The sequence below is a fragment of the Megalobrama amblycephala genome, linkage group LG4 (assembly GCF_018812025.1).
Source record: "Megalobrama amblycephala isolate DHTTF-2021 linkage group LG4, ASM1881202v1, whole genome shotgun sequence".
Lineage (NCBI taxonomy): Eukaryota > Metazoa > Chordata > Actinopteri > Cypriniformes > Xenocyprididae > Megalobrama > Megalobrama amblycephala.
The window spans coordinates 27,124,681-27,145,580 of record NC_063047.1 but is presented as its reverse complement, the minus strand read 5'-3'; the positions used below and the strand labels follow the sequence as shown (position 1 = coordinate 27,145,580).

General features: G+C 37.6%; 1 protein-coding gene across 1 annotated transcript in view; it reads right to left on the bottom strand.

Annotated features, from left to right (window-relative positions):
• Nucleotides 1-2,005: 2,005 nt before the first annotated feature.
• Nucleotides 2,006-20,900, bottom strand: part of si:dkey-215k6.1 (transmembrane protein 132C) — a 232,017-nt gene continuing 213,122 nt past the window's right edge. The window contains exons 6-9 of the mRNA XM_048188671.1: nt 10,671-10,876; nt 9,156-9,429; nt 7,707-7,898; nt 2,006-4,685 (exon numbers count right to left, since the gene is read on the bottom strand). Of these exons, the coding sequence (XP_048044628.1) occupies nt 3,489-4,685; nt 7,707-7,898; nt 9,156-9,429; nt 10,671-10,876 (1,869 nt within the window). The 3' untranslated portion in view covers nt 2,006-3,488. The remainder of the gene's footprint in view (nt 4,686-7,706; nt 7,899-9,155; nt 9,430-10,670; nt 10,877-20,900) is intronic.

Genomic DNA, 20,900 nt, shown 5'->3' with positions numbered 1-20,900 from the left:
ACAAGATATCCTATCACTTCACCTCGATAAAATGAGGTATGCATGTTTTAGGGGGAAAAGGGGGGTTTAAAATCCCCACATTAACTCGTAGCTATTGGAATGAACTTATATTAAACTGCTGTCCCTTAAACCAATGTTTCTCAGCTCCAGTCCTGGGGACCCACATACCAGAATGTTTTACATGTTTTACACTAATTAAAACACCCGATTCAACTCATCAGCTTCTTAGTGTGTTTAATAGGGAGACATCTAAAACATCTTGGGAGGATTGTCCCGAGGACTGGAGTTGAAAAACACTGCTTTAAACGAATGTCAAAATATTTAAGTATTTCAGTTTCAGTGTATCTTTAGGCATGTCAAATAGATAGAATCACACATCGTTTATGACAAAGATCAATTCTGACAGGGGAGAGCAGGTATAAATGTAACACTCAATAAATGCACAATGTACTCGCCCTTGCAATGGAAAGTCTGTGCAATAAAGAATAATAAATATAATAATAATAGTAATGGACAGTTTTATTAACAGACACATATTTATAGGATTAGTTCCCCCAAAAATAAAAATTCTGTAATTTATTACTCACCCTCATGCCGTTCCACACCCGTAAGACCTTCGTTCATCTTCGGAACACAAATTAAGATATTTTTCATAAAATCCAACGTCTCAGTGAGGCCTGCACTGACAGCAAGTTAATTTACACTTTCAGACGCCCAGAAAGCTACTAAAGACGTATTTAAAACAGGTCATGTGACTACAGTGGTTCAACCTTAATGTTATGAAGCGACGAGGATCCTTTTTGTGAGCCAAAAAAAACCAAACCAAAATAATGACTTTATTCAATAATATCTAGTGATGGACGATTTCAAAACACTGCTTCATGAAGCTTCGAAGCTTTACGAATCTTTTGTTTCGAATCAGTTGTTCGAAGTGCGTATCAAACTGCCAAAGTCACGTCAACTATTGAAATTTCGAAATTCTAATGACGTAACGAAGCCTATTTTACTGAAATCATGTGACTTTGGCGAAAAGACAAAAGATTCGTGAAGCTTTGAAGCTTCATGAAGCAGTGTTTTGAAATCGTCCATCTCTAGATATTGTTGAATAAAGTCTATTTTTTTTTCTCGTCACTTCATAACATTAAGGTTGAAACACTGTAGTCACATGAGCTGTTTTAAATACGTCTTTATTTGCTTTCTGGGCGTTTGAAAGTGTTAATTAAATTAACTTGCTGTCATTGAAGGCCTCACTGAGATGTCGGATTTTATCAGAAATATCTTAATTTGTGTTCCGAAGATGAACGAAGGTCTTACAGGTGTGGAACGACATGAGGGTGAGTAATTAATGACAGAATTTTCATTTTTGGGTGAACTAACCCTTTAAGTTAAAAGTCCAATTTAAATGTTTTATGTAATTTGGAGTTTTAGGGTCAAATTTATTTACAATCAAATCATATATCCTATGAATCATTTATCATTTCCTCAAAATTACACACAATTTAATGCATCCAATAAAATACAATTGCATTTTGCTATTAATAATTAGTTTGTGATTATGCCATTTTATAACCTCAAATTAATTGAGATACTACATTGAATATTTGTGCTTTAAAAAAAATAATGTAATACATTTTTTATAACACACACACACACACACACACACACACACACACACACATATATATATATATATATATATATATATATATATATATATATATGTGTATAACCAAATTACAATGTACAATTCAATATGCTCTGCTCTCCCCTACATCAACTGTAGTTTTAATTAAATGAAAACCCTTTGAAACAAACAGAAATAATATATCAAAGGAAAAGACTGAACCCTGTGCAAATGGGGAATCAGACGTTGTGACATGTCTAAACATATTAACGCCTATCATTTTTATTCATATGGACATATGAAACACTCAAATGGCCCCATGACTCTTCTGTGTGTCGATAGTGAAAATGTAGGCAACAGCCTTCTTTCAGTGTCCACAAGAAATTTTGAATCATTTTATTTACATCCTATCTCATATTACACTTACAAATAAATATTGCATTCTTACAGTCTACATTTCAATTCTACCACCGTTCATCTGTGAGCGTATTTTCACCTGAGCTTTCAAAGAGAAGGTATCCACATCTGTCCTTCCCTACAACTCTTCAGTAATATAAACAACAAGGATTCAAGGAGCCGGGTAAATGCTGGGGTTAGTGAGGCAGAAATAGAAAGTTGCTTTAAAACCTATAGGACATGTAAAAACCATGGGGAGGTGCTCCGGCCATGTAAAAAGGGGGCAAATGATGTACATTTCGCCTCAATAAAAAGAGAAACATTCATACATTTACCATACTGGAGAGTAATAGACCATATCTACTCTGTATATTTTTCTATCACAGCAATCATATGGTTTTATAACACACAGCTCAATTTTGTGGGCTTGTATTTCTACACAGTCCGTCCCATGTTCATCATCGCATCTTCAAACTGTCAAGGTTGTACTTCTGGATCAGTTGCTGTATGGACAGTCAGATGGGCCAGTCTCAGATCAGCTGAGGGTCAGTATATGCACTTTGTGTATTATTCTTATTGTGCAAACGAACAACCTCCCGATGGGGCTCAAAAAAATTCCTCAGTCCTTTTTTTCCCCGATTCACTTGATCAAATGGACAGTGCATGAGGAGTCTGTATTCTCATGTTGCTTTTCATCATCTAAGTCTTGTGATTTTCTCCCAGAGGAGAGATGGAGAGGGAGGACTGTGGTGTTATGGTGTTTTTCACCGACTCCTTAAACAGTGAGTGTGCAGATATAGCTGGTACAGATTCCAGCCAGGGGGAATCCCACACCTCCACGACCCCGTCTTGGAATTCACGCAGGAGGGACAGACAGTACAAAATAAGTGTTAAAAAACAAACACACACCTGGATCTGGGGCCAGCTGGGTGCTTTGAGGGCTTGTTTTGGTCTAGTTACATACTAATCTGGAAAAAGCTTGGGATTATCTAAAAAAAATAAGATCTGTTGTATCCGTCCACAATCCTATGATTTGAATCTAAATAAATCCAAAAACTAAATTACATTAGCAATAACAACCCACGTTCATTGACTTTCATGGAGTGTGATTTTCTGTACAGCTGTCAAGTTTGTTTCCTTTCTTTCTCTCGCTGGTCTTGTTTGGGCTTGTGTATTCAGGGTGTCGATAACTGGCATTCTGTCCCTGCGCAAGCCAATTGGCAGCTGCTCTCTCTGCGCCACCTGGACCGATCGTAGGAGCCAGTGCGAACGTGCCAGTCTCTCTTCACCCGTTTCCCCTTTCTGTGAATTTCCTACTTAACTCGAGACTCCCTGCATCCACTATCCATTCTTTAATAATTCCTCCCTCTTGTCCCCCCCCCCACCCCCCACGGTGCAAAGGCATTTCTGGTGAGTTTTTGTGTGTCCGCCCTCTCGCTTTCCCTTTCTTTCTTTCTCTTTCCAGCTTCTACAGATTGTCTTGCAGTCTCTCCATGTAGCTTCTAAGCTCGGCCGACTGTCCGAGGTCTATGTCTTGACAGACCCACTTGATGTCATCTTCATTCCCAATTAGGATGGAGTTGGTATATGGCCCACCTTCGTCTGGTAGTACGGTGGCAAAGGAAGTAAACTTGACCCTTTTGCGCTTGGCAGCGCTGGGAGAGTTGTTAAGGGGTTCAACTTTTCCACTGGGGTCGTTTCCCGAACAAGACCGTGGATCGGAGTGCACATGGGGGATGCCGCGCCCGTGCAAAGAGCCGCTTTTCTGAACGCCGCTCCCGTTGAGGAGGTACTTGCTCTCCTCGCACCCCTCATTGCGATCTATCGCAGTCGTGCACTCGTCGTTGTGTGGCAGCGGCCCGTGATCGCCGTGATGATCCATCAGGTCCGCTTCATTGCCAAGCCACACCCAATCATGGGCGTGGTTCATGTTGCCTTGCTCCAGAACAGGAAGCTGTTTGTGGCGGTAGCGGAAGGCGAAACTGACACAGTTGATGAGGAAGACGAGGATAGCAAGGCAAAAGACTCCAAGCAGAGCGTACATACCGATTTCTAGGTCTGACAGACCTCTTGGAGCCTGGGTCAAGTCGCTCTCCGCCCCGCCAGGTAAGTCCACCTGTGCTGGGTAACTGGTGTAGTCCACGGGGTTGTTGTTTTGTCCCCCACCCTGTTTGTTGCCCCCGGAACGACTAGTTAGAGTAGTCTTTGCTGTCGTGCTGACTTTCTTCAGGACCGACTCTTCCCGTTCTACCGCTGTGTTTGTGTATTTCCAGCTATCTCCTCCACTCGTTTTATCCGGTTCTAGAACCTTATGTCTCTGTTCATTTGTGCTGTTGTCCAGACTGTTCTCCTCTTGAGTTCCACTCCTCTGCTCCAGGTCGTTCTGTCCGAACTTAACCTGTACGTTTCCTATGCCCATTGCCAAAATGCTCTTCCTCTTGGATTTCTGGCAGATTTCTGAGATCATCATCTCCACGCGCAGCAGCGCCCCCTGGCCCTCGCCTTCTGCCACTACCACAGGCCAGCGCTGGGATTGCTCCTGATAGGTGGAGACCACACTCTCATCCAGCGAGGTGATGGTTAGAGTAAAGTCTTTGGGGTCATAGATGTCGAGAGGGGTCACAGAGCCATCGCTGTACTGAATCCATGCACTGATAATGGCCTCCTATAATAAAACAGAGAGTCGGTGAGAAATAGAAACATGGTTTAAAGGATAAGTTTGCCCAAAATGTAAATTCAGCATCATATACTCAGTCCAGTGTTGTTTCAAACTCATACAACTTTTTGTCAAACACAAGATTAGAAATCATTAAAGAATTCTTTTGAATATTTTTATTGAATTGGTTGATCCAGTTCACAAAACCAGTCTGAACGATTTGCTTACAAATCTGCTTCTCAAATCAATGACTCAGTCTCAGGTTAACAGAAGGTGAGGAGAAGATTAGTTACTATATATAGTGCATGAGTCATACGGACCACTTTTATGATACTTTTACAGAGTTTTGCATCCTTTTTGAAGTCTCTTCAAGACTCAGTATCCATTCATTGTAATTGCATGGAAATGATGACTGAATTTTCATTTTGGGTGAACTATCTCTTTAACAACAAAACTGAATGAGTTAAACGTTAGAAACATTCTTATTTATATAGGTACTGCATCGTCGTCTTAGGAGAGTTACGTTTTATTTAGTGTATATGCCATTTAGGGTTTCTGCTCTGAAAGCATTTCAAATCCCTAAACATGTGAATCAGAGCACAAACTGCCTGTGATTGGAACTGACATCTAATAGCCATGCTGTCAAGATTATTTCTCTTAATAAATGTTTTAAAAAATTTCCCACGATAAATGCAGGGGCACTACAAGTTAAGATTTACCTTTAAAAGGCTCAGTCATTTATACATCAAATAAAAAGGAAGAGGCAATTAAGTTGGCATGCTGAAAACAATAAACTTCCTCTTCACTTGACTGTGCATGCCCAGCAGGAAGTCCTGCAGTAAAAAGACTACATTAACAGTACAGAATGGAGTTGCATGCCATTTTTTTTTTTTTTTTTTCTTCGGTTACAGCATCAAATTCAAGGTGGCAGTATCATCTTCTGGAATAACTCCCTGCTGAAACAAATGATGTTTCACATCTTTCATCACCATCAACTACAGGGAAACACAACTCAACAGTATTATGAGGCTGAAAAGAGTTGCTTTAAATGGATAGTTCACTCAAAAGTCAAAATTCTGTCATGGTTTACTCACCCATGTTGTTCTAAACCTGTATGACTTTATTTGTCCTTGTAGAACATTAAAACCTCAATATATGGGGGACAAAATCATGTTTATTATTCAAAATTTCCACAGAAGAAATAAAATCATACAGTTCAGAATGACATTAAAGTGTGTAAACAATGAAACCATTTTCATTTTTGAGTGGTTTTCAAGTCAAGTTTTCCAGAAGCACACAAAAATATATGTAGCAGAACTTGCGAACTGTGCAAATTAATTTTAGCTTATCTAAACATGTAGTCATATATAATTTAATAAATACTAAATACTATGCTAGGAAAGAGAGAGGTAATTATAGGATTTGGATTATAATTATATAGGATGTGGAGTGTGTGGAGTTAATCACAAACGCTCGAGACAGTGAAAACGCAAACTGGAGATCAACTACGCTAGTGTCAAAAATAGTGTACAAGAACAATCTCCAGATATGTGGCCACCTTGATTTTGCCAGCTTCTTCAAATGAGACAAAAATCGTTTTTCTTAATATCCGTAATTGCCAACAACTCCAAATGAGACTCTTGCAGTGTTTTCCCGCCCACTCTCATTCACTCATAGTTAACCTTGGGCCTTGTGCGTGGGAAAACTCTGGCAGAAGCCAGGGAAAGCATTTCGATTTTTAGCAAAGCCGCTATTTTAAATACTTTAATTAGATGATTCCAAACAGCACTGTAGGTGGAAGTAGAATATTAGAGCTATTCACTTCTCAGTTACAATAAGGCCTGCCAAAACGCACACCAGTGCCTCAATAGAGGGGCCACAGGTTAATAGAGCAAACAGAGGCCATCTTGCCGAATGTGTTTGCATACTGGATTATTTCTGCAATGGTATCTGTACTGTTGGCAGGGGAGACTGTGGAAGGTTGATAGGTGTGCTTTACAATGACTGGTTTAAAATGTTGCATGGTCAGGAAAGTATGTGAAAAGCAGTCTGCTTTTTTCCAAGTTGTTCCTTTACTCAACTTTTTATTGAATATTTTAGTCGCTACATTTTGACTCTAATATCTCTCCCTCTCTCCCTAGCCACAGACTCCTTAATAAAACTTAACCAGGTGGCATGAATGAAAATATATTCTGAAGTGTCACAATATTAGAGCCTATTTCTGATGTAGAGCTCTTGCATGTGGACACTTTTGTTAATCAGCAGGCTTCCTTGCAGCTGTTTAAGCTTTAAAGGTTTCCCAACAAATGCTTTCAAACTGCACTGCTCTTTTAAATTAACACACCGGCCTCAACTTAATTCCTAAAAACTTTAGACAATTGTCACTGACAGCTGCAATTTTAGTTTGTTCTCCCAGCCTCATGTTCTAGTTCTTGAACATTCCAGCTAATTCACAGTAACCTCAAAGTTCTAGAACGTTTCGATAAATTCAGGGCAGCTTCAATTTTTGGTTCTATCCATTTTATTTTTTATTTAAGAGCAGGCTCTGTCACTTGTTACTTGAACGTGCAAGGCTTCTGTTGTCAGCCGCTTGGTTATTTTCACTCTACAAAAACAATCTGTTATACTGCTTGATGTTGAAAACATAGTGACACAGCAAACATTTTTCTAAAACATTCCATCCAATTTTCAATAGACTCAACTTCTAATTTCAGAAAGTTACAGGACATTTGCATTACCTAAATTTCTAGTTAGATCGCTGCTGCCAATTCACAGTAACTTCCATTTTCATTTCTAAAATTTTCAAGTCAATTCAATTGATTATAGCCTCTACAACACTCTAAAAACATCTAGTCCCAGAACACTCCAGCCAATTTACAATAGCCCCTAATGTCTACAACAGCCTGAACTTCCCTTTTTAGAATTTCATAGCTAATTCACAGCATTCTATATGATTTTCTTCCATATAATTCAGAGTACTTTATGATAGTAAAATTAATTATTCTGTTGGTCACTTCTCATGGCTCTCACCTGTTTGGGTGTGTGCAACAGGTCCTGAGCAGTTGTTGTGATGTAAAAGGCTCTGTTGTTGGTGGAACTGGGCTGCAGCGAGAGACTCAAAGAGCCCACCAGCTGAACTCCCAGATCACTGATGGTCACTTTATCATCCAGCACTCTGATGGCCTTCTCAGCCAGAATGGAGTCAGACAAAGGGGATATCACCTAGGAAATACAAAGATGGAGAAAATGGAGACATCAATGATCCAAACCTCACATAGTGCTGAAAAAATGCAGGTGACACTCTGTGCCTATCTATCTATCTATCTATCTATCTATCTATCTATCTATCTATCTATCTATCTATCTATCTATCTATCTATCTATCTATCTATCTATCTATCTATCTATCTATCTATCTATCTATCTATCTATATATCCATCTATCCATCTATCTATCTATCTATCTATAACCCTTTCCTGTCCCTGTTTCCATTATATAATATCTCCCATTCTTACAAAAGTAAAGCAAAGGCGAGGAGATACAAACTGACTCTTTGCAATTGCTTTACTATGACAGACAGGCAGTGTGACAGGTGTACAAAGAGCTCTCAGAATCAACGTGTCATCGTCGAGCATCATATTCTGTTAGTGTGGACATAACTGACACCATGAGGATTCCCAAGCTGAGGGGAGGAAAGGAAAAAAAATAACAAAAATGGCAGCAAATCAAAGGGGTGGCAAAAGCCTAAATGATAGGGAGTGAGACAACATGAAAAAAAATGAAGAGAATTCCACACAAAACTATAAACATAACAAGCTCATAACCACATTCGAGGTCTTATATAACCATCACACATTTGGACCAGCATGTGAAACATGATAAAGTGCAAATGGAGACTGACAGACATGAAAACACACATGGAGAGAAAATGAACATAAACACACAGGGGCCTCTTAGTCAATGGGTTCCCAACAGAACACTTGACTCGGGAATGAATAATCAACACAGCTGAGATTTTAACACCTGTAGGCAAACGTGCTTGTTATCACTCACACGCACTAACATCTTTGCAATGAGGGGTGAATATTTCCGGTGTGTTTGACAAGGGAGGTGTTACTATCTCTCAGGTTCTTTCTTTATTTGTCAAAGGTGTCAAAGGCATGGATTTGATTCCCAGGGAATGCTTATACTGTGATGGATGGATGGATGGATGGATGGATGGATGGATGGATGGATGGATGGATGGATGGATGGATGGATGGATGGATGGATGGATGGATGGATGGATGGATAGATAGATAGATGGATGGATAGATAGATAGATGGATAGATAGATAGATAGATAGATAGATAGATAGATAGATAGATAGATAGATAGATAGATAGATAGATAGATAGATAGATAGATAGATAGATAGATAGATAGATAGATAGATAGATAGATAGATAGATAGATAGATAGATAGATAGATAGATACCTGTATTGTGGTCATGCCCACGTCTCTTCCCACCAGCACCCTTCCATCAATTAGTCGAGCAATGCGTGTATCTTCCACTTTTAGGAAATCCAGGACCATCTCTGTGATGTCGGCTGACCAATCAGGACCCAGCATGTGGACAAGCTCCCCACCAGGGTCAGCTGGCTCGGCTACGAAGTGTGTGAGAACACGCACCAGAGCATACTGATACTGCAGGGCACAGCCTCTGCCCTTCCTCTCATCCTCCTCATCGTCCTCACTGTCCCGGGTCGGCCTGTGCAATACAGAAAGCAAATAAGTTAAGAAATTTCAAATCTACATGATTAGAAAGCACAAGGCCTGAAGTACAAGGACAGAAACATTATTATTGAAATGCTATTATGTATAATCATCATAATATTCAATAAACAAAACACAAATGGGTTGATTTTGGGTTGGGTTGTTTAAGTTGAAATAATGATTTACTAGTAATAAGATTATTACAATAATAAAATACAATGTATTACAAAAAAAATAGAAAAAACAAAAAACTCTCCTTGTGCTTCACGGTTTCCTAAAAAGGAGAGTTCACACATCTTTTATATACTTTCATGTTGTTCCAAACCTGTAAGACTTTCTTTCTTACATGAAACTCAGCACAGCAAAAGATGCAAGGCAGATTGGTCATGAAGGACTTTTCCTTACAGAACTGAGACAGGGGTTGTCAAGCTCAAAAAATTAGGAAAAAAGCAACACAAATATACCAAAATACTAGTCCAAACAGCCTGTACACTATATTCCAGCTCTGTGTGAGGTCATTTAAATCATTATTTACTTGTTCTCACATCTCATTTTCACTCTTGTCAATTAATACATTCCATTAAAAGAAAGAAAGAAAGAAAGAAAGAAAGAAAGAAAGAAAGAAAGAAAGAAAGAAAGAAAGAAAGAAAAACAGTCTGATCTCCAGAAATTATCCAATTTTATTTTGTTTTGTTTTTCTTTTGTTTGTTTGTTTTTTTCTTTTCCTTTCTTTTTTTAAATTTTATTTATTTTGAATTTATTCTTTTTATTAGTATTTTCTCTGCTTTTTCTGTTGGGTTTTGTTTTGTTTTCCTTGCCTTGTCTGTTCTTTTCCTACATTTTATTTTTCTCTCTGAAACTGTGATTACTTCAAATTTCTAGTTCACCTAGGGGGAAGCATTGCGTGGGGTGTGTGTGTGTGCGTGTGCGTTTGTATGTGTATGTGCGTGTGCATGTGGTTCCTGGTGTTAACAGTGGTTTTGTTGTTACAGGCAGAGAGACAGAAATTGGCCAAATTGAAAAATGGGCCCAGCAGACAGACTGAAGGCCAACAAGAAGAATTGGGCTGTGAAAAAAACAGACATATATCCACACACACAAACACAGAGCAAATACCATGAAAATGAAAGGGATGTTGCTGGATCTATGTGGCTAAAAACAGTGTGTCCTTCTCCTCTGATGTCTGCTCACACACATTTATATAAATATACCTTTTGCTTGCTCACACACACACACCTCTTGTTGGTGATGATGGGCACCCTCCATCCTTTGACTTGGCTGAGCTTGTCATTAGAGACCTCAATCTGGAGCGGTAACCGTGGCACCCAAACAGTGAGCTCTAATTGGCTGGTCATATAGAGGTAGGTAAAGTTCACTTGAAGAGAGACACGCCCCCTCATCTCTTTCCCACTCACCAACACCTCATCACAACCAACAGATACCTGCAGTGTAAGAGAAACAGAAAGACATGGAAAAGTGAAGTAGAGATGGATCGAACAGTTGTGATTGTTTTGTTTGTTCAGTTTGTAATGGCAGTGGCATTTGCTATATTTTTTCCCCAGCACTATCCACAATTACACTTCTGAAGAAAATGGAGAGATCTTTTTTTACATAATTATGTGAAAACTGGGAAAACAGCCTATTGAGTGTCTCCTTGTTAGTCTCCCTGTCTTTTTCCTCTTCTTTTTTATATGGACTTCATTTTTCCCCATCTTTTTTCTATATTTTGCCCTCTTTACTCTGTCATTATTAATGGTGGTCTGTATCCGCTGGACGTTTATGACACTTTGATGGGCTGTGTCTCTGTGACGTTGTCATGGCGAACAGAGCACCATCATTTTCCTACCGGTAAATCACACACACACACAAGCTCAAGCAGCGTGAAGCAGTCACATCTCACTATTACAGCTCAGGGTCACCACAGGGGCACACTGAGATTTGAAATGAACATGCATGTGTGTCATGTACGGCTCAAAATGCTCAAGATTTTGTGGTTTGCCAAGTGCTTTTATTTCATAAACGTGTTCCTTAGCATACTTCCCGTAAAGAATGATCACCTAACAATAAAAAAAGCGAGAGATAAAGAGAGCTGAAAAAGAAATAAGAACAGTGAACACAGATATTCAGAGCAGACCACACTTGATTCACTTGACTAGATGAATAATAAAAAAAAAAGTATCAATGCCCATCTTTTGCAGTACTGTACCAAGTAACAACTAATTTTTTTTGCACTGTCAAACCATGCTTTTCTACGTTTTGCAATACAATGCAATCATTTAAGATTATTTCATTTTACATTTGATAACTAATTTCTGAATGTTTACTTGCAATTAACTGTGGTTAGATACCTGAAAAACTTTGCTCTATGCATATATTACTGCTGACTCTTTACTGTTAAGAACACGAAGCAACGATTACTCAATTGAGAAATACCCGAAGGCTAGACGTCATTGTTACAGTATAAACTTAATTTTATATTTATATTATTCCTTATATTATTCCTAATTCTGATGTACACCATATGTTTGGTACTTGAATGTGCACTTTTACACTAAACCAAATTAACAGAAGCAAATAATTTAGAAAAAAATATATAATGTCAAGAGATCTGGGAATACTTGATCTGGAGGTGGAGAGCAAAAGAGACAGAAAAAGATAGATTGAATTGCCATTCTAAACAGACAGTTAAACAAAGACCCTTTTAAAAGCAAGACCAACTAAAATGCACTATGATTCATTCAACGCAAGCAATTAGAATGAAAATATGAGATATAAATGTCATTTCATCAAAGTAAATGCACTGTCTCTCTTACACACCCGTCTCTCTTACACACCCACCTACACACACACACACACACACACACACACACACAAATTTGTTTTTGTGAATTGTGGGGACATTCCGTAGTCATAATGGTTTTTATACTGTACAAACCGTATTTTCTATCACACTACAGCCCTGAGAGGATGTATAACAGATCCCATGCTGTGGATCTTTTCATATAGGATGTAATGTTCTGCCACACAAACACAGACAACGACAGTTGATAAAAGGCACCCTCTAGAAGCCCTCAAGTTTTTGTGTATATGTGTGTGACTCTTGAAAGAGCAATTACCCAGAATTCCCTGCAAGGACGCTACGCTCAATTTCTCTACCTTTGCTTCCATCTCTGTTCTTGCAATTTGCACCTTTTTCAATTCACCCATCTTTCTGATCATCTCCACTGTTGTTCTAAGAGCCGCCACCCCATCATTCTCTGCAACAGAAATGACTGTGTCAGGTCTGAGGACCGCAAGGCTAATGACACAGGAAAATGGCAGCTAAAGTGGCATGTGGCCATATCAGAACATCAAAAACATGACATGAGAAAAACATTTTGGAAGCTGGGACAGCATCACACTTTTCCTCTGAGGTTGATAATTGTATAAACCACCAAAGTTCCAAATAACCAGCATATTTGACTAGATTTACATTTATTGAAACACCAGAGAAACAGCACTAGAAAAATCTGTACTCGCAAAGCAGAAAAATAAAAGTGGTAATAAAATGAAATGGCCACTGTTACTATAATGACACCGTTTGAATCGTGTTTTCTGTCAGTTTGAATAAGAGACGTACTGTATATCGCGACACCATTTTTAAAATAAAATGGCATATAGTTGTATATGCAAATATTGCAGTGGCATTATCATTGCTGGTTAAATTTGTATGCTCAACATTTTTACAATGTAAGTCAATGGGAGATTTTCAGACTTTAATTTTAAATTATTTAATAAATAAAAAAAAAAAAAAAAATAGCACACTTGAAAATCTACAAAATGAAATGCACATGCAAAAACAATACAAAGACAGTGCGTATATAAGAAAATGTAATGCATTTTAAAGGTGCCCTAGAACTTTTTAAAAAAAAAGATGTAATATAAGTCTAAGGTGTCCCCTGAATGTGTCTGTGAAGTTTTAGCTCAAAATACCCCATAGATTTTTTTTAATTCATTTTTTTAACTGCCTATTTTGGGGCATCATTATAAATGAGCCGATTCAGGGCTACTGGCCCTTTAATTCTCGTGCTCCACGCCCACGGAGCTTGCGCTTGCCTTGAACAGGGCATAAACAAAGTTTACACAGCTAATATAACCCTCAAATGGATCTTTACAAAGTGTTCGTCATGCATGCGGCATGCATGCGTCGGATTATGTGAGTATTGTATACTGTTATATTGTTTACATTTGATTCTGAGTGAATTTGAGGCTGTGCTCCGTGGCTAATGGCTAATGCTACACTGTTGGAGAGATTTATAAAGAATGAAGTTGTGTTTGTGAATTATACAGACTGCAAGTGTTTAATAATGAAAATAGCGACGGCTCTCTTGTCTTCGTGAATACAGTAAGAAACGATGGTAACTTTAACCACATTTAACAGTACATTAGCAACATGCTAACGAAACATTTAGAAAGACAATTTACAAATATCACTAAAAATATCATGCTATTATGGATCATGTCAGTTATTATTGCTCCATCTGCCATTTTTCGCTATTGTTCTTGCTTGCTTACCTAGTCTGTTGATTCACCTGTGCAGATCCAGACGTTCTGCCCTTGTCTAATGCCTTTCATAATGTTGGGAACATGGGCTGGCATATGCAAATATTAGGGCGTACACCCCGACTGTTACGTAACAGTCGGTGTTATGTTGAGATTCGCCTGTTCTTCGGAGGTCTTTTAAACAAATGAGATTTATATAAGAAGGAGGAAACAATGGAGTTTGAGACTCACTGTATGTCATTTCCATGTACTGAACTCTTGTTATTTGACTATGCCAAGATAAATTCAATTTTTCATTCGAGGGCACCTTTAAAGTTAAATGCATCAGTCTGGAGCAATTTGAGAGTTCAAAATTAAGAGCTCCAACCCATGCTCGGTGTCCAAATTGTGTCCAGTAAAAAGTCCTTGCATTGACTTGTATATGGACTTTAAAGTGGACTAAAACCTCTTTTTAGTTGTGCTATAGTGTCTCAGTCTATATCACATTCACACTGGTGTTTTAGGAAGCCAAACAATTGGAATATTATAATTATAACAATAACAATATTTTAATATTATTATTATTGTTATTATCCCTAAAACTAATGTTTACTGCAAAGCAAATATAAATGAAAAATTAATATTTCATAAAAAGTATATTGTTTTAATTTACATTGCAGCTGGGATACTTTGTCCTAATTTTTTCACTTGCAAGAGATAAAACCTTCAGCTTTTATTTTTGCGGAAAATTGCAGTTTTTGTGAAAACCAGTTTACAAACGCAACTCATGACAAATCTACTTAAATGCTGTAATCATCAGCGAATTTTTCAAATGTGAAAACAGTGCGTAATCGATACCCGCTGTGTTCCAAATGTACATTAAACTCACAGCAGATTTTCTGTAACCCGAGCCGCGTTAAGGGTGTGTTTACATGACACTGATGTACTAAAAATGGAAAAGCTTTTCCTTTGCGAAATGAGAAATGAAAACATTGTCAAAAGACCCCCGTTCACAGGGATCTATGAAAAAGACTAAAAAAGCTGTATCACGCATGCCAGGCCAGTAGTTGGCGATGTCACTTTGTAAAGAAACACTACGCACATACGCATTCTTCTACAGTGCCTATAGACTGAACATGTGATACGCATGCGCATGACATTACCGTTACAAATTTTTTGTAGTTTACACAGAGACAATAACTAGAATTCAAAAACTTGCACCTTCAAACCCATTTTCAAAAGTTTGCATTTTCAGCCCCCCAAAACGCTGTTGTCGTGTAAATGAAGGGCCAAAACGCTTTTTTTGTTGTTGTTGTTGTTGTTGTTGTTGTTGTATTTTTAGTTGAAAATGATGTTGTGTAAATGGCCCCTGGGACACTGAAAACATCGGATCACAAGCGGATCGAGTGCAAAGTGTTTGCGAGTGCATACTTTGCAAACAGGCAGCGCAATAGACTATATACTAATTTAATTAAATATTTTAATTAAATCATTACTGTATATTATTGTATACTGTATATATATAAAAAAAACACAAATAATATAATATATTATTAACACAAGTCTTCCTTGAAACTGGTCTTGCTCAGTCTTGTATACTTAGTTTATCCAGTTTTCTCTCTCCTTTCCTCTCATCTTGCGGCTGATGGTGTATTATTTCGTGACTTCGGAACGAACCTGTATAAACACTTCCCTTCGTCAAAGCCAAAGAGCTGAGCCATGGATTTGACGACACTGAAAAATCGATTTAATCTCTGTCTCTATTTTAAAGAGAGGGGGAGAGGAGACTGGGCAATGAGAGAGAGAGAGATGAAGGCCAGTGTTTCTTTGTGGAGACGAGCACTATAAAGAGAAAATTATGTCTCAACAAGAAAGGCGAACAACCCAAAAAACAATTGGAGGTTTTCTAATACCTCTATAAAATGAATCGTGTTTGGCCATTTGGACCTTTAGGACCTGAAATTTGGAGAGAATATAGAGAAAAACAAAAACAAATAAGTACTTAAGAAGAAGCCTAAAATATACAGGAAGTATATATTTATATTTATGACTTTACTCATTTAAAATATCATGCGTTGTGTTGATCTCGGCAGCTCTTTTCCGCTTCATTTCTTTTTCCAGCAGAATGCTGCTTTTCCTGTCAGTTTTCTGTTCTTTTCTCCACTTCAATTCCACTCTTTCTGTTCTGTGTCTTCCTCCACTCTCAGCTCATCTCTGGAGTGATAAATCACAGATTATTTGGCTGACAATGCAAAACAGCGCCAGGTGCCGCAATCCACCAATCCCATCAACCGCCCAGCTCGCAAATTACTCGGAAGAATTGGCACTTGCCTCTCTGCCGTGGTGAGGAGGAGAAGAGAGAGACAGAGATTGGTAGGGGGCAAAGAGGAGGCAAGAGAGGGAGAGAGGAAGAGAAAGAAAGAAAGAAAGAAAGAGAAAGGACAAAAAGAAAGAGGAAGACAAAGATGGTGGGCATCAGCTGGAAGGGGTGGAATCAATTTCCTGGACAGGCAAGAGCAGCTCAGGTTCACTGCTTGCAGAGGAATGGTCAGATGTAAAGAAAGGTTTTTAAAACAGATAGATGACCCCACTCAGGGATCATCCTCATTTTTACTGTTTTTACAGCATGATGCTGCAGATTGTTACATGTGCATCTAAACTTCCTTATGCTCTAATGAACGTGGTACTACATCATGAGCGTGGATTGCGTAGATTACACAAGTGCAATACAAGTATCATGTTTTCATTTGTAAAATGAAGATATTTTATTCCCTTTTATAAATTATTCATTAAACTATGACATTTAATAGCTTAAAGACTTTATCTTACAAAAAATAAATAAATAAAACTACACAAGATCATGCATCTCTGATCAAATCTGTCTGTTTAATTTGAAATATATAGTTTATTTAGCAAGGATGCATTAGATCAAATAAAACTGATCCATGACAGTAAAAACTTTCTTTCAAATGAAATGCTATTCTTTTGAACCTTCTATTCATCCTAGAATTCTGGAGCCCGATCACACGAAAATGCGTCTCAATAGTACGAGTTTGTAATCTCGTAGAATATATACGGCAAAATGAGTTTTGGTGTGCTTATGGTACGCAGTTTTTCGCGTGCATATGATACGCACTTTATGGCGTACTATACGTACGAAACCCCCACTCCCCCACCCCCATCCTACCCAAGAGCGTATCATATACACACCATAAAGTGCGTATCATATGTACGCGAAAAACCGCGTACCATAAGCACGCCAAAACTCATTTTGCCGTATATATTCTACGAGATTACAAACTCGTAGTATTGATACGCATTCTCATGTGATCGTGTTGAATTCTGAGTATCAAAAAGAATTAAAATATAAAAGTACAAAAATAGCTGTTTTCAACTTTGATAATCATAAGAAATGTTTTAAAAAATGTAAACAGTAGTGTATATACATCGCTACAGCTTATTGAGATGACATGCTTTTTTAAAATAGAATTTTCAGTTTAAGAGTCAAGTGTCTAGACTGTTTATATGAAAGGAAAACACTGCAGAATTTAGAATTCATGTGTACATCTGTATAGTCTAACTGATTTAAAATGTCCCTACCAATAAACCAAACCCACGGCCATGAACTAGATTAATGCTGAGAACAGCTTGGTCTCTGAACTAGTTTGTAGTTTGCACTCACATGAACACTGATATAAAGTTACAGTTACCCGCTCCTCCAAGCTTGCCTTTCTTCCAAAGAGTTTACACAGTAATTGAATTTGAATTTAGAGCATTTCCACTGCAGAAGGCGATAAATTCAGATTCCAGGTTCTAAATGTGACACTGCCTGCGGTTAGAGACTCCCATAGTGCCTTGTGGGGGGATTTGGCACTGTTAAACGTACATTATGAGTTTAAAACTTCATCTGTCAATCTTCCCCTTTAGGTGATTTCTCAAAATGCACATCTACGGAGTAAGATTTCTGATATCAGACCCACAAAGTATAAACTGTTCTCTCTCTCCTTATGTTCACTCTCAAAGTACTTAGCTTAGCATAATTAGATTTTGTGTGATTGATCATAACGCTCATCGTTGCCTGTTCCCTTGCATTCATGACGTGGGACTTAAAAGCTCTGCAAATGATCAGAGCGTCACAGAGAAACACAGAGGCAAAGAAAGATTAATAAACAGTGTAGGGGAGAAAGAGGCAAAGGAGAGTTCAAAAGTATGGTGATAACCTTAAGTCATATCTTTAATCAGAGAGTTTCCATCTGCGAGCAAGACCGCAAGTTTTTGTTGATGTTGCTTCAGCTAATTCCAAACATGCTTAAATGTTTATTCATTCAGCAATGAAAACTGCTTTTACCAGAGCATGCAATCACCAGTCATCAGTGAGCCATGAACTCTCTAGTCCATGGGGTCATCAAATCTGCACTCAGATTCTTCCAGGAAAAGTTCACAAAAAAAAAAAAAAAAAAAAAAAAATTATATATATATATATATATATATATATATATATATATATATATATATATATATATATATATATATAAAACATTATTTTCTCACCTTCATATCATTTCAAACCAGCATGTTTTTTTTTTTTTGTTTTTTTTGTTTTTTTTCATTCTGTTGAACTCAAAATAAAATGTTCCCATGTAATAGAGCTGCACGATTCTGGATAAATTGAAATTTTTTTTTTTTTTTTAAACTCAGTTGTAGGGAAAAAAACTATTTGTGAAAAAATAACCTTAAAATTATGAGAAGTTAAAATTAAATTTTAACTTAAAATTATCATGAGGACAATGCTGAAAATGTAAGTACATTATCTTCCCTTCCATCGTATAGCTCTCAAATTTCTTTCATGCTTGTGCACATTCAAACCTGGTGCCTCAAAACACATCAAAAACATGAAACAACATGAGGGTAAGAGTAAATAATGACAAAATGTTCAAATTTGTATGACTCTCTGAAACACTTGGGGCAGGCGGGTTGATTTCTGCGAGTCAGTTTGTCCTAGAATGGGAAGTCAGGTCTTTTTCAAACTTCTGAAATTGATATGCGGCATATTTACATAATATTTGCATAGGTATATAAGTCATGGGTGTCCCCAATATGTCTGATATTATTATTAGTGGTCTAAACCTTCATCAACATATTCTCTTTGGGAGATGAACTAAAAACAAAGCCCTTCTTTAAGACAAGTCAAAAGATCCACATATTCCCACAAATAGTGTCTTTAGAAAATGGAGCAGTTGAGCAGTAACGATAAAGCCAAAAAGACCTCAAACCCGGACAGGTTCGGTGCAATGAACGGGCTAAAAAAAAATATTTACTTAATAAACATTGAAAGTTAACTTCCAGACACTTTTCTTCTCTGATACCCCTGCATCTGAGCTACAATCTGCCATTGTTTCCCATAAACAACTTAAAGCACTGTTCCATCTGTGTGAGCGTGTGTATTTGGTTACTTACACAGTATGCTATCATATCATGTGAGGTGAATCTCTTGTAACATATCTGATTAGAAAATACTGCCGTCACAGCACAGCACCAGCAGCTATGCCAGTCCCATTTTCCATGGCGTCTGTTTGAGTGCTGTTTATCTGCGCACACACACACACACACACTCGCACTCACACACAGATGGAAGCTTTGTTCTAAGGTGTTTATGGTGAAAAAAACCAAGCATATTGTTGAATAATTCAGGAGAAAAGGCCTTTTAACATAACAGAAAGTTTCCATATGTCTGTCAGCGTGCTGCATGTCAGATAACTCTCAGTATCTTGCCAGCATTATGCTTGGGAGATAATATACATAAATATACAAGAACTTAAGCAGTGCATACTATGGCATGGTTAGCAATGGCAAAGGATTAGTTCACTTCACAATTAAAATTTCCTGATAATCCCCCTCCCCCATGTCATCCAAGATTTTTCTTTCATCGGTCGAAAAGAAATTAAGATTTATGAGGAAAACATTCCAGGATTTTTCTCAATATAGTGGACTTATGGGAATAAGGGTCTGGTCTAGGAAAAAGATTGGTCATTTTCTAAAAAAAAAAAAAAAAAAAAAAAAAAATTACCCACAAATGCTCGTCTTGCACTGCTCTGTGATGCGCCACACATTATGTAATCACATTGGAAAAGTAACGATCCAGTGTCTACAAAGCAAACGTGTAAAGACTAATTGAGATGGCCTTTACAAAAAAAGGAAATGATTTTGCAGTTGGAAGAGTTTCCGCCTACGTCACACATTACCTTACCAACGTGATTACATAATGCGTGGTGCATCGCAGAGCAGTGCAAGAACACTCAAAAAATTTATTGTTGGATTTACTTAAAAAATAAGTGTCAAGTGGTTCCACGCAACAATATTGAGTAATCTGTACAAAAAACTATTTAGTTGAATGAACAAAAGAAATTTAAGTAAAGCTGACAAAATTTCTTTGAGTAAATAAAAATCATTTGAATGTCACTGTTACATAATATTTATATGTGCGGTTTACTTAATAATGTTATGTTGATTACGTAAGGTGAACACATTTTTTTTTTGAATAATCATTTAAATAAAAAGGATACAACATATCAGAATGCAGCCCCTCACCCCAAAATGCACTCAAAAAATAACTAATTGAACAAACTCAATTGAATTGAGAACAGGAATTTCATCCTATAAACATGCAACTATGAGTGTGCACAGCCTAAACACAGGCGACACTCTTCTGCATGACGGTAACCACAAAATTCAAAAACATTACAGAAACTTCTCTAAATGTCCAACATAACTGAACATTAAACACTAACATAAACTAACAACATTTTTCCCTTTACTGAAAAACACTTTAATCCCTAAATTTACTCTCCTAATGCAGTCCCTTGCAAAGCATGCTGGGAACTACGGATCCACTGCACAGTTAGTTATGTCAACAATAATGTGTGCGTTTCACACAGCAATGTTAAG